This window comes from Heterocephalus glaber, unplaced genomic scaffold (genome assembly GCF_053883595.1).
Source record: "Heterocephalus glaber isolate CG9 unplaced genomic scaffold, H.glaber_assembly_v1.0 deba00001572, whole genome shotgun sequence".
Lineage (NCBI taxonomy): Eukaryota > Metazoa > Chordata > Mammalia > Rodentia > Bathyergidae > Heterocephalus > Heterocephalus glaber.
The window spans coordinates 20,752,808-20,766,075 of NW_028258357.1; the positions used below are offsets into that span (position 1 = coordinate 20,752,808).

The window sequence follows — 13,268 nt, forward strand, 5'->3', positions numbered from 1 at the left end:
CCCAGTTCTTTTTTATTCTAAGACAGGATCTCAGGAAATTGCTAAGTTGCCCAGGCTGGGCTTGAACTCTCAAGCCTCCTACTGTGTGGCATCACAGGTGGGCACACACACACCAGTCCCCTGTGGTTCTGTGTGTGCACTGTGGTGGTAAACCTCAGGTCCACAGACTGTTATCTTTGTCAACGTCCAGAACATTCTTGGTCTCCTCGAAGGTCCGGCCCGGAGGCCTGGGATCAGGGCCCGCGACCTTGTGCCCCTTCTAAGTGATCTGCATGTATTCTATGATCTGTTCCTTCTGTTAGCTTGTGTGCAAATGAGGAAACTGAGGCACAGAGAAACTGAACCATGTGCCCAGCCAAAATTATACAACACCCGGAGTGTAGACCGGGCCTGCAGCTCAGTGGCCGGAAGCCAGGACCAGGGCCTCCCACACCCTGGGGCCAGACCCTGCCTAGCCGATCTTGAGGGAGGTGCGGCCCAGACTCCCTTGCAGGCTTCTGGGCTCCATGGGCTGGGCCCGTCCTGGTCCCGAGGGTGGAAATTCTACAGCCTGAACCGCTCAGCACAGCCTGCGCCCTGCACCGGGCTGCCCCACGCCCCGTGGTCCCCAGGACTCACCCAGGTGGCGGATGTGCCACAGGGGGCTGATGGTGGAGTGTCTCCCGTGGAACACGATCAGCATGGGTGACGTAGCCACGCCGCCCCCCAGGGAGCTGCTGTACAGGTTTTCCCTGCAGATGGGAGAGAGAGCCTTTGGCTCTGAGCGCCCCCAGGCTCACAGAAAGCACCTAACAGTTCTTTCAAAAGACGTAAGACATTCTTTGTACAGTCGAACTTTGGGCCTTTCATTTTTCCAAAATTCTTACTTTGAAAATTGTCAAGCCAGGTGTGGTGGTGCATACCTGTGATCTCAGCACTTAGGCTGAGGCAGGAGGATTGCCTGGAGTTCAAGGCCAGACTGAACAACTTACCGAGATCCTGTCTCAAAAGAAAAAAAAAAAATCGTCTAACTGTGGACTCCCATAGATACCTCTTAGAGTCACAATGTTAATATTTTGGTAATTTAACTCTCAGGCTTTTTTCTGTGGTAGACATGGAAGATCAAATTATGATCCTGCAGGGCCGGGGATGTAGCTTAGTGGTTCTGCCGCCTGCCTCACAAGCGCAAGGTCCCGAGTTCGATCCCTGGTACCAAAAAAACAAAGTTATGATCCTGCATTATTTGGAATAGCTTTCCTTAAAATTCAAGATTATGATGGTATCAGAATATCCAGATAGGAAAGATCAATAGGAAATACAATGACGTGATAGTCATGGTTGTATTAGTTATTTTATGTTCTTTTTTAAAACTTTCAGAATGAAAAATTATAAATTAAAAAAGCCAATCTTTGGCCAGATGTGGTGGTATACATCTGTAAACCCAGCACTGGGGAGGCTAAGAGGTTTTTTTTGGGTAGGGTACTGGGAATTGAACTCAGGACCTTGTGCTGAGAGTTCTGATCCAGCCTGAGCTACCTAGTTGAAGGCCAGTCTAGACTGCACAGCGAGACTGTGTCTCCAAAAAAAAAACCTAAAAAAATACCCAACTTTAAAGAGGAACATCGGCTTTACAAAATAATCCCTTTAAAACAAGTGTTTGTTGGAAGATTTTCACTGAGAGCCACATTACTGAACAACTTAGGCGGATGTAGAGCAGGGACTCCTTGTCCCTGGGGTCTCCATTTTCCTGTCTCCTGTCATTTGCAGAAAGCCTCTCATTTGTGCCCTATTCTTTGTCCACAGTGTCTATAAGAATCTGCCCTCAAAGGGCCGGGGATTTAGCTCCATGGTTCCAGCACCTGCCTCACAAGCGCAAGGTCCCGTGTTCAATCCCCAGTACCAAAGAAAGAATCTGCCCTCAGAGGGTCAGGAAGTGCTTCTAAGGCCCAAGCTACGAATAGGAAATGAACCGCATGTGTTGTCCCCGAGCGTGGGGACAGGGCAGAGGGACAGCACGCACTCCATGTTCCTCTGCATCCACTTCTCCAGCTGCCTGGTGATGCGCTGCTGCTTCCATTCCGTCATGTTGGCGACCATCACGCCGGGGCTGAAGGAGCAGGTGCTGGGGCTGATGCCCAGGTCTTTGATGGTCTTCTTCCGGTAGTCCAGGTAGCCCATGTATGTGTTCTGTGAGGGAACAGGGGTCTTGTTTCCAAAACATGGTGTTTTTTTTTGAGACAGGGTCTCCCTATGCAGTTCAGGCTGACCTTGAATTTTGTGTAGCCCAGGGTGGCCTCGGAACTTGCAACAATCCTCCTGCCTCAGCCTTCCAATTGCTGGGATTTCAGGCAAAGCTTTTTTTTTTTTTTTTTTTTTGCTAGCATTACTATCTTTGAACAAAAATTAATATTTTCCTCTACTAAGGAAAAAAAGCTGGTTTTTGCGCAACTGTAGTCATGGCACTCTGAGAGGCTGAGTCAGGAGGATCTCAAGTTCCAGTCCACCTTGGGCAAGACCCTATCTCAAAAACAGAGGCGGGTGGATAGGGCCCCCAGTTCAGGGAGTCTCACAGAAGACACCTCCACTAGCACTGAGTGTGCTGATGAACAACTTAACAGCTGGGTCTGGGTCACTCACCACGCAAGGGACACGTGGAAGTCATGTTATTTCATTTCCACTCATGGTAACACCCGAGGTCGCGTTTCAGATGAGAGTGGGACTTGCCCGGGTGAAGGAGGAGGGACGGGGACAGGAATGGGCGGCCCACACCCCTGCGCTATCCTCCGGGGGCCTGCTCTTGGCGGGGGGGGGGGGCGCCTGGCCGCTGCCCACCTGCAGCCCCACGAGCCTGCTGACGTCCTGTGCTGCAGGCAGATCGCAGTCGTCTGAGAACGCTGCTGCATGGCCCAGCGCCAGGGTAGTGTCGTACAGCTCCTGGATGTCACCTGGTCAGAGAGCCCGCAGTCACATAGCACAGCACACAGTGCAGGGATGGAAGCACTGTGAGCTTAGACAGTTGCAGAGCTCGCTGCGGGGAGGGGCAGCCCTGAAGTTGGGCAGCCCAGCAGCTGCTTAGTGAAAGCTGTGCCCGTCTCGAGAGCCGCCAGTGGGGTGCCCTGAGTCGGATCGGCTGCTGTGGGGCGCCCAGGGTGATGCTCACGCTCTTGGCACATGGAAGGGCTAGAGCACGACATTTAAACACCCAAACTCAGGAGCCGAGGGTGATGGTGCACACCTGTGATCCCAGCACTCGGGAGGCTGAGGCAGGAGGATCACTGCGAATTTGAGCCCAGCCTGGGTGACAAAGTGAGTTCAAGGCCAGCCTGAATTTCACAGACTCAAAAAAAATAGAAAAACACACCCAAATTTAGGTCGCTAAGAGTGCCATCAGTGAAACTATTCTTGCACTTTCTTCTTCTTGAGACAGTCTCACTGTGTAGTCCAGGTTGGCCTCGGACTCAGCGATCCTCCTGCCTCAGCCTCCCAAGTGCTGAGCTTGCAGGCATGTGCCGCCACGCCCAGCTCTGCACATTTTAGGGATCCAGAGAAGGGAACGGCTACCATGCTACTTCCGGCAGACCCGATAGATAATCAGGGTGGCCATCAAAGCCAACTGGACTGGCCAGGGAGCTTTCAACCCTGCTTTCACAGTAGTCCACATGGTGCCCGGGCTGCACTCCCTGCTGTAATAAGCATCGGATGCCTGGGCCACCGGCTTCGTGGAGAGTGGAGAGCCTGGCATCCCAGTCCTCAGCTGCCTCTGCCCCAGCGCTCCTGGCTGTGATTGTACCTTGCACAATGACATCATCGTCCAAATAGATGACTTTCTCGTGTTGGTGGATAAGCAGAGGGAGATAAAATCGAACGAAGTTCAGCTGTCAAAACAAGAGACCGTGAGTAGAGAAGAGGTAGAGGCTCAAGTGTGGGGACTGCAGTGTCGGCGCTGACCCTGGCCACACCTGCCACCTCCGGAGGGGTCGAAGGGTGAGGAGGAGGAGGAGGAAGCCTCCTCTCTAGGCCTGGGGACCTCTCTCTGTGCTCAGCAGGACTCCAGGTCAGCGTCCTGCGCACTTCCCCCCTGGACACTGCAGCAGGGTCCCGAGGTTCCCTGGCACCAAGTTTCCTGGCCAGTGTGTGGCCCACAGCTTGCCCATCTCCCCAGGCACGGTCATCGCGATAACGCTACGAAATCAGCCTCACGCACTTCCACGCATGCACACCAAACCAGCACTGGTCAGCCTTTCAGCCCTCCAGCCAGAAAAAGGTCCCGGAAGTGGGCATTGGTGAGGGTTTTAAAGTTCCTTAGCGGCAGCCCCATCTCAGTCCCAATTCAGCGCCCAGTCCGACAAAAAACATCTGCAGCGGTGGGAAGATCGTATCACAGGCCAGGGTGCTTCGGAGCTGCTCGACTGCCCAGAGCTGAATGCAGTGCACAAGCAACGTGCACACAACAGCCTAAGGGTTGGGGGCTTTCCTGGCCACTACCTGGCTGCCCACCCCAAACAATCACACACATTCTTTGAGACATAGTTTTAAACTAGGTTATGTAGTTCAAGCTGGCTTCAAGCTCACAGTGATCCTCCTGCCTCAGCTTCCCAAGTGCTGGGCTTGCAGGCATGTGCTGCTGTGCCCAGCTCCAACCTACATTTTTTACTCCTCGTTTCTTTCTTTTCTTTTTTTTTTTTTTTCTGGTACCGGGGATCGAACTCTGGCCCTTGCACTTGTGCAGCAGGCGGCAAAACCACTGAGCTAAATCCCCGGCATGCCTCGTTTCTTTGCAGTAACTTTATTCTGCCTATGTAAACAATCTTGAATGTCTTCTGCCGTGAGGGCTTTATATGTAAGCAGATCTAACACTGAGGCTGTGCATCCTGCTGACCAGAGCTCCACACTGAGCAAGGCCTCCCGAGGACTCACGTGACTCCTACTCACAGGCTGGAGCAATTCAGGCCTCGACGAGTCTGGTCTGATCTTCCCCTCGAGGACTGTAGGGTTGAATTCCACAATTTTAAAGTTAATTTCCCTCAGTTTGGAATGTTCGATCCATTTCCTAAAGAGACAGTAAATACACAGTTTAGATCCACTCCCTTTGCGTACTGCCCCAGAGCCAATCTGCTGCTGCTTAGACTTAAAAAGAAAATATCTGGAGGCAGGTCTGTGCACACCCTACCGAAGTCCTGAGTCACATAGAACACAACGAATCAGCCCGGTGCAGACAGGCAGGTCTGTGCATGCCCTACCGAGGTCCTGAGTCACGTGGAAGACGTCAAATCACCCTGCTGCAGACAGGCAGCCACCTGGTTCCACACTACAAAGATAAAGAGGACACCGGACCACCAGACCACGGTACTGAGTCCCGCTGCTCCCACTCCAGAGGAAAGGGCTTTTGGGCCACCTTCTGTCCCGCTGCTCCTGGCCCAGAGGAAGGGGCTTCCGGGCCACCATCCCTCCCACCGCTCCCGGCCCAGAGGTAGGAGCTTCTGAGCCACCATCCCACTGCTCCTGGTCCAGAGGAAGGGGCTTCCCAGCCACCATCCCTCCCACTGCTCCCAGCCCACAGGAAAGGGCTTTTGGGCCACCATCCCTACCACTCCTCCCGGCCCCTGTCCCACCTCTCCCAGCTCAGAGGAGGTAATCCGTGCAGGCACTAACAGCCCCCAGCCCCAGTCAAAACAAGAAAACACATAAATAAGTCTCAAAACCAGACTTCCAGATCACCTACAGCAACCCCAAAGGGAAATGAGATGGAACACTCTGATACTCAACCACCTGGACCCATTGAACTGGCAACAAAAGGGGATCTGGATAAAATGAAATCAGAAATAATTTCTCAGATAACAGGAGAAATTGTGCCCCTAGTGCAAGACATGATTAATAAATCTAGAGAGGAACTCAGGAACGTGATGGACTCCCAACATAGGAAACAAGTGGAATCCATAAAACAGATGCAAATAGATTTCCAGGACATGAAAAACTCCATTGAAAGTCTACACAGCAGAATGACCCAATGTGAGGACAGAATTCCAGATATAGAAGATAAGATTGCAATTAGTGACCAGGAAAAGAAAAATTGCTTCAAAATTATAAGGGAACATGAGAAATCAATCCAGCAGCTGCTAGATGATGCAAAGAAGAATAACATAAGACTGATTGGGCTCAATGAAGAAACAGGAGAGAGTGCAGATGACATAAAAAAATCTCTTCATAGAAATAATGGCAGAAAACTTCCCAAGCAGGGGGAAAGAGCTTGACATACAGATAAGTGAGGCATATAGGACTCCAAATAGCCTTGAACAAAAAAAAATCTACACATAGACATATAATTGTTAAGATTCCAGAAACTCAACAGAAGAACAAAGTTCTACAAGCAGTTAGAGAAAAGAAACAAATCACATACAAAGGAAAGCCCATTAGAATCACAGCAGACTTCTCAACACAAACCATCAAGGCAAGAAGAGCTTGGAGTGACATATTCCAAGCCCTAAAAGAAAACAGCCTCCAACCCAGATTGATGTACCCTGCAAAACTATCTTCAAAATTGATGGAGAAATAAGATACTTTCATGACAAAGAGCACCTTAGGAACTTCGTGAATACCAAACCAGCACTCCAAAGAAGTTTACACAATATCCTAGGAACAGACATTGAGGATCACAACCCCAGGAAGCAAAGCAGAATGAACCCATCTGGGATGACAAGAAATTAAATGTAAAGGGGGAGAACCCAACAAAAAGAAAAAGTCATGGCAATGACAAGTCAATATGTTTCAGTTATAACCATCAAGGTTAATGGTCTCAATTCACCAATCAAAAGAAATAGACTGGCAGAATGGGTCAAGAAGCAAAATCCAACAATATGCTGCATACAAGAAACACACTTAATTGAAAAGGAAACTCATAGACTGAAAGTTAAAGGGTGGAAAACAATACTCCATGTGACAGGAACCTGAAAAAAGCAGGAGTAGCTATCCTCTTTGCAGGTCAAGTAGATTTCAAACCAACACTGATTAAGAGAGACAAAGAAGGACACTACATCCTTGTAAAGGGAAGAATCCAAGAGGAACAGATGACAATCATAAATATCTATACACCAAACACTAGTGTGCCCAACTATATAAAACAAATACTAATGGACATGAAAAGTCATATATGCACTAATACAATTGTAGTGGGGGAGTTCAACACCGCACTGTCACAAATAGATAAATCAACTAGACAAAAAATAAGTAATGAAATACTAGAACTCAATCGAACTCTTGAACAAATGAACTTAACAGATGTTTACAGTGTTCCACCCCACAAACTCAGAATACACATTCTCAGCTGCACATGGGTCATTCTCCAAAATAGACCACATACTCACACATAGAACATGTTTAAGTAAGTGCAAAGGAATTGAAGTTATCCTCTGTATATTATCAGACCATAGTGCGATGAAATTGGAGATCCATAGCAAAAGAAACTCAAAAAATTTCATAAACATGTGGAAATTGAACAACACACTTCTGAATAACCAATGGGTCACAGGAAATTAAAAAATCAGTTTCTTCAATTAAATGAATGACAATACAACATATCAGAATCTGTGGGACACAATGAAAGCAGTCTTACGAAGGAAATTCATAGCAGTGAATATGCATATTAGGAAAACAGAAGGAGCCCAATTAAACAACCTGATGCTGAACTTCACGCTTCTAGAAAAAGAAGAGCAGGACAACCCCAAAGCTCATACAAGGGAGGAAATTATAAAGATCAGAGGAGAAACCAATGTAATGGAGACTAAGAGAATGATACAAAAAATCAATGAAGCCAGGAGTTGGTTCTTCGAAAGAATCAACAAAATTGACAAACCCTTAGCCAACCTTGTCAGAAAAAGTAAAGAAAAGGCCCAAATCCATGCAATTAGGAATGAAAAGGGTGAAATGACAACGGACCCAGCAGAAATCCAGAGGATCATCAATACCTACTTCCAGAACCTATATGCCAATAAGATGGACAACACAGAAGAAATGGACAGATTCCTAGATACATATGAATTACCAAAGTTGAATGAAGAAGACCTAAAAATTCTGAACAACCCAATATCAACCAATGAAGTTGAAAATGTAATTAAAAACTTATCAACTAAAAAAGGCCCAGGCCCTGATGGCTTCACTGCTGAATTCTACAAGACATTTAGAGAGGAACTGCTGCCACTACTGTTTAAACTTTTCAATGAAATGGAAAGGGAAGCAATACTCCCAAATTCATTCCTGGAAGCAAGCATCACCTTGATCCCCAAAGCAGAGAAAGACCCAACTGAAAAAGAGAACTATAGGCCAATTTCACTAATGAACAGAGATGCAAAAATCCTTAATAAGATAATGGCAAACAGAATGCAGAAGATCATCAAGAAGATCATACACCCTGATGAAGTGGGATTCATCCCAGGGCTGCAGGGATGGTTCAATATATGAAAATCAATCAATGTAATACACTAGATCAATAGAGCCAAGGACAAAAACCATATGATTATCTCCATAGATGCAGAAAAAGCATTTGACAAAATCCAACATGCATTTATGATAAAAACCCTACAAAAAATTGGAATAGATGGTCTCTACCTCAATCTGATAGAAGCCATCTATGAAAAACCAACAGCCAATATCATACTAAATGGTCAAAAACTGAAATCCTTCACACTAAAATCAGGAACAAGACAAGGATGTCCACTATAACCACTCTTGTTCAATATAGGTCTGGAAACATTAGCCATGGCAATTAGACAAGAGAAAGAAATAAAAGGAATAAAGATAGGAAATGAAGAAGTCAAATTGTCATTGTTTGCAGATGACATGATACTCTATATAGAAGACCCCAAGAACTCCACCAAAAGTCTTTTAGACTTAATAACCAAATTCAGTCAAGTAGCTGGTTACAAGGTCAACACACAAACATCAATAGCTTTCCTCTATACAAATGACAGACTCACTGAGAGAAAAATAGGGCAAATAATTCCTTTCACAATAGCATCCAAAAAACTGAAATACCTAGGGATCAACCTAATGAAAGAAATCAAAGACCTCTTCTCTGAAAACTATAGCACTCTGAAAAGAGAGATTGAAGATGATATCAGAAAATGGATAGACATGCCCTGCTCCTGGGTAAGAAGGATTAATACAGTGAAAATGGCCATACTTCCAAAACTGCTATATAGATTTAATCCAATTCCAATTGAGATCCCAGCAGCATACTTCATGGACCTTGAGAAAACAATCCAAAAATTCATTTGGAACAAGAGATGCAGAATAGCAAAAGCAATTCTAGGTAACAGAGACATGGCAGGGGGTATCACAATCCCCAACCTGCAACTGTACTACAAAGCTACTGTGATAAAAACAGCATGGTACTGGCAAAGAAACAGACCTGAGGACCAGTGGAACAGATTAGAAGATGCAGAAACAACACCAGACACACTGAGCCATCTCATCTTTGATAAAAGAGCCAAACACCCTCACTGGAGGAAAGATAGCCCCTTTAATAAATGGTGCTGGAAAAATTGGGTTTCAACTTGCCAAAGATTAAGACTAGACCTATATCTCTCACCATGCACTGAACTAAAATCAAAATGGATTAAAGATCTAAATATTAAAATACAACTCTGAACCAGTTGGAACAGAGGTTAGGTAGAACCCTTGAAGACATCGGTGTAGGAAAAGATTTTATGAACAAAACCTCAGTTGTCCATTAACTAGCACAAACAATCAACAAGTGGGATCTCTTCTTATGAAAAGGCCTCTGCACAGCAAAAGAAACCACCAGGAGTGTGTAGAGACAACCCACAATGTGGGAAAAAATCCTCACCTCTTCCTGAGACAAAGGTCTACTATCTCGAATCTATAAAGAACTTAAAAAGATCAGACCTCCCAAATTTAAAGACCCAATCCAAAAATGGGCATCTGAAATGAACAGACATTTCTGAGACAAAGAAGTAGAAATAGCAAATAAATACATGAAAAGATGTTCATCACTGGTCATTCGAGAGCTGCAAATGAAAACAATGCTGAGATTCCACTTCACTCCAGAAAGAATGGCTGCTATCATGAAATCAACCAATAACAAATGCTGGTGGGGCTGTGGGGAAAGAGGAACCCTGCTCCACTGCTGGTGGGAGTGTAGACTGGTGCAAGCACTGTGGAAATCAGTATGGAGATACCTGAAAGAACTAGGACTGGAAGTTCCATTTGACCCTGCTATTCCACTGCTGGGGATCTTCCCCCAAAGAATTAAAAGAATCATACCACAGTGATATATGTGCACCCATGTTCATAGCAGCACAGTTTGTGATAGCTAAAACTTGGAAACAGCCCAAATGCCCATCAATTGGAGACTGGATAAAGAAAATATGGGTTTTTTTTATAAAATGGAGTACTACTCAGCCATAAGAAATGAGAAATTAGAGACATTTATAGCTAAGTGGATGCACATTGAGGCATTACTCTTAAGTGAAATAAATAGGACACACATGTATAAATACCAAATAGTTTCTCTGGTGTGAGAAAGTGAAAGTGTAAATAAGGACTAAATGTATAATAGGTAATGTGAAATAGGAAGAAAAGGGGCAAAGGGGAAGGAAGTCGGAGGGCTAGGGGAAAGGATAGAAGAGAATGGGATTAATATGAGAAAATGGAAAAATAGGAACAAAATCTTTGTAAATAGGGAGGACTGGAGGGGTTGAAGGGAGGGCTGGGCAAGGGTGAAAAATAAGAACCAAGAGAGACTATGTAAAGGTGCAAATTTCCAATGATGAATGTCATTATATTGTATACCTAAAATGTACCAATGATTAGAATGAATAATAATGTAAAATAGGAAGAAAAGGTCCAAAGGTGTGGGGTAATGGGAGGGGCAGGGGAAAGGAAAGAAGGTACAGGAAAAATGATGAGAAATGGAAATAAAGTCTTTGTAAATAGGGAAGGGTGGAGGGCATGAAGGGAGGGCTAGGAATGGGGAAAAAATAAGAACCAAGATGCATTATGTAAAGGTACAATTCCCAATGAGAAATGTAATTGTGTTGTATACCTACAATGTACCAATAAAAGAATTTAATTTTTTTTAAAAAAAGCAATTTTTACTGATCCTAGGTCCCTGCCATTAAATATTAAAAATCTATGCTTTTCCATCACACACACATACACACAGACTTCACTATTAATGAATAACATTTAATTATCTGATCTATGAATAAAATAAAGAAAGTATCTGTAAACTCGGTAGAGTTCTGATTTTTTTCAACCATCTGGTTTGGCTTCAAATGTAAAACCACCCTCAATTACATAACCTTCTGCAAAAGAAATAAAGCAAATCAGTAACCAAATATCTCGTCAGATCCAAGTACTGTCCCCAGGAGACTGGAAGAATAAGAAAGTGTCTCTTTTTCTTTATAAAGCAGCACCTGCAGGTGCCAGAACTCTGCCACGTGGTACCAGCTCCAAAACACTGCAAAGTGGGATATTCTGAACACTCCACTTTGGTCATTTTTACTCTGCTGTGGGTTTTTTGTTTGTTGGCTTTGGTTTAGTTTTTGCATTACTGGGGACTGAACTCAATGCCTTCACTGAGCTACAAAGCCCTTTTTATTTTTTATTTTGAGACAGAATCTCACCATGTAGCCCTGGCTGGCCTCAGCCTCCTGAGTGCTGGGATTACAAGTGGGCACCACCATACCCGGCCATTTTCTCAATTTTAAAGAACCTCTTTTATCCAATTCATTATGAGAGTGTTGGTAGAAAAAAATCTCAAAACAAAATTTCCATTGATTAAAGGCACCAGTGGTAGCATTTGTACGTTTTAAAATTTAGAGGGCAGGGGATATAACTTAGTGGTAGATCACTTGCTTAGCATGTGCGAGGCCCTGGGTTTTATCCCTGGCACTTCAAAAAATTAAATCTGAAAAAGATTTAGATCTGTAAAATTTGAACCATAACAACCAGTCATCTCAGTAAAAAAAAAGAGCGAAGTGGAAAAATAGCCAAGAAACTTGAACACACATTTCCAAATGGCGAAGAAATGTGTGGGAAAGGTAGGCAGCATGTCAGAAATCGGGCACCGCAGGTTAAACCCGTGACAAGACCGAGGGACAGCAGTGAGAAAGCACCTACAGCACCAGTGTGCGGACATGTGGCTGTCCCAGGAGCGCGTTCCGTCTTTGTGTTCGCTTCAGCGATAACAGGTATTACATGGAAGGCTGCACACTGGCCATTCAATGTGGACCATTTGTATTTGTCTTCTAGCAACTACCAGTTCTTACTTTTTCCAGAGTTGGGCATCAAACCTAGGGGCTCACTGTCTTTTCATAGTCTATACTCATTTTTCTATTAGGCTTGTATTTTTTAAACAGTTCTTCATTTTTAAATCTTTTTCACTAATCAGAGGTCTGTATTTCAAAACTTAAAAATTAAGGAATAATGAACGCTCATCATAACAATTATACACAAAGATTTAAGACTTGGAAGTTTGTTTTTATAATGCTTTGTGGAGAATAATTTATTTGAATAGTAATTCTTTGTCTATAAGACAAGTTGAGAATATTTTCTCCTAATTGTTGCATGACCAGTTTCACTAATTGGCTTTGAGTATGCAAAAGTTTTTATGTTATACAGCTGGATCTGTCAGTTTTGTCTTATTATTTCTGGGCCCAGGGAGGTGCTCTTCATATAAGATTATAGTCATCTCATATTTGTACAATACACTTACATTTTGGTATTCTCTTTATTTCTTCCTAGTCTAACTCAAATTTAACTTTTAGTGTGGTATGTGATAGTAAAACTCAGTTCAAAATTGTAAGTTTGCAGTTGAAAAATGGAAGCACAGGAGCAGGGTAGGGTGGTGCCTGTCGTAATCCCAGCTTCTTGAGAGGCTGACACAGAAAGTTCCCAGGTTGGAAGCCAGCCCAGGCAACCTGGTGAGGCTGCTTAAAAATAAAATAAAAAGGTCTGGGGATGTAGCCTAGTGGTAGAACTCATGCTTAATAGTGAAAGGCCATGGGTTCAATACCCAGCATCAAAAAATATATATAAATAAAAAGAATTATATATATATATATATAATTATGCAAAGCCACATTGAAGTAGTTAGGTTGCACTGATATTCTCTCAGGCTAAGAAAAGGAAGTGGAGAACAGAGAAACCACTTTCTAGACTTGTATGTGAACTGCTTAGGGCTGGGCTGGGTGGAGCTTGCACCCACCTGGCAGATCGACATGGCTTCGTGGACTCATCTTGAGTGGGAAACATCTCAGCCTCAGGACAGC

The 13,268-nt window shown here is 44.5% G+C and overlaps 1 protein-coding gene across 9 annotated transcripts in view; it reads right to left on the bottom strand.

The window, feature by feature from the left end:
• Window positions 1-13,268, bottom strand: part of Glt8d2 (glycosyltransferase 8 domain containing 2) — a 50,886-nt gene that overhangs the window by 6,729 nt on the left and 30,889 nt on the right. For 6 of the 9 annotated variants that reach the window (XM_004844831.3, XM_004844830.3, XM_004844829.3 and 3 more), the window contains 5 exons: window positions 4,912-5,029; window positions 3,770-3,854; window positions 2,812-2,924; window positions 2,000-2,166; window positions 619-731 (listed from right to left, as the gene is read on the bottom strand). In XM_004844831.3, the coding sequence (XP_004844888.1) occupies window positions 619-731; window positions 2,000-2,166; window positions 2,812-2,924; window positions 3,770-3,854; window positions 4,912-5,029 (596 nt within the window). The remainder of the gene's footprint in view (window positions 1-618; window positions 732-1,999; window positions 2,167-2,811; window positions 2,925-3,769; window positions 3,855-4,911; window positions 5,030-13,268) is intronic. The other 3 variants (XM_021258394.2, XM_087192726.1, XM_087192725.1) reach the window with 1 other exon arrangement.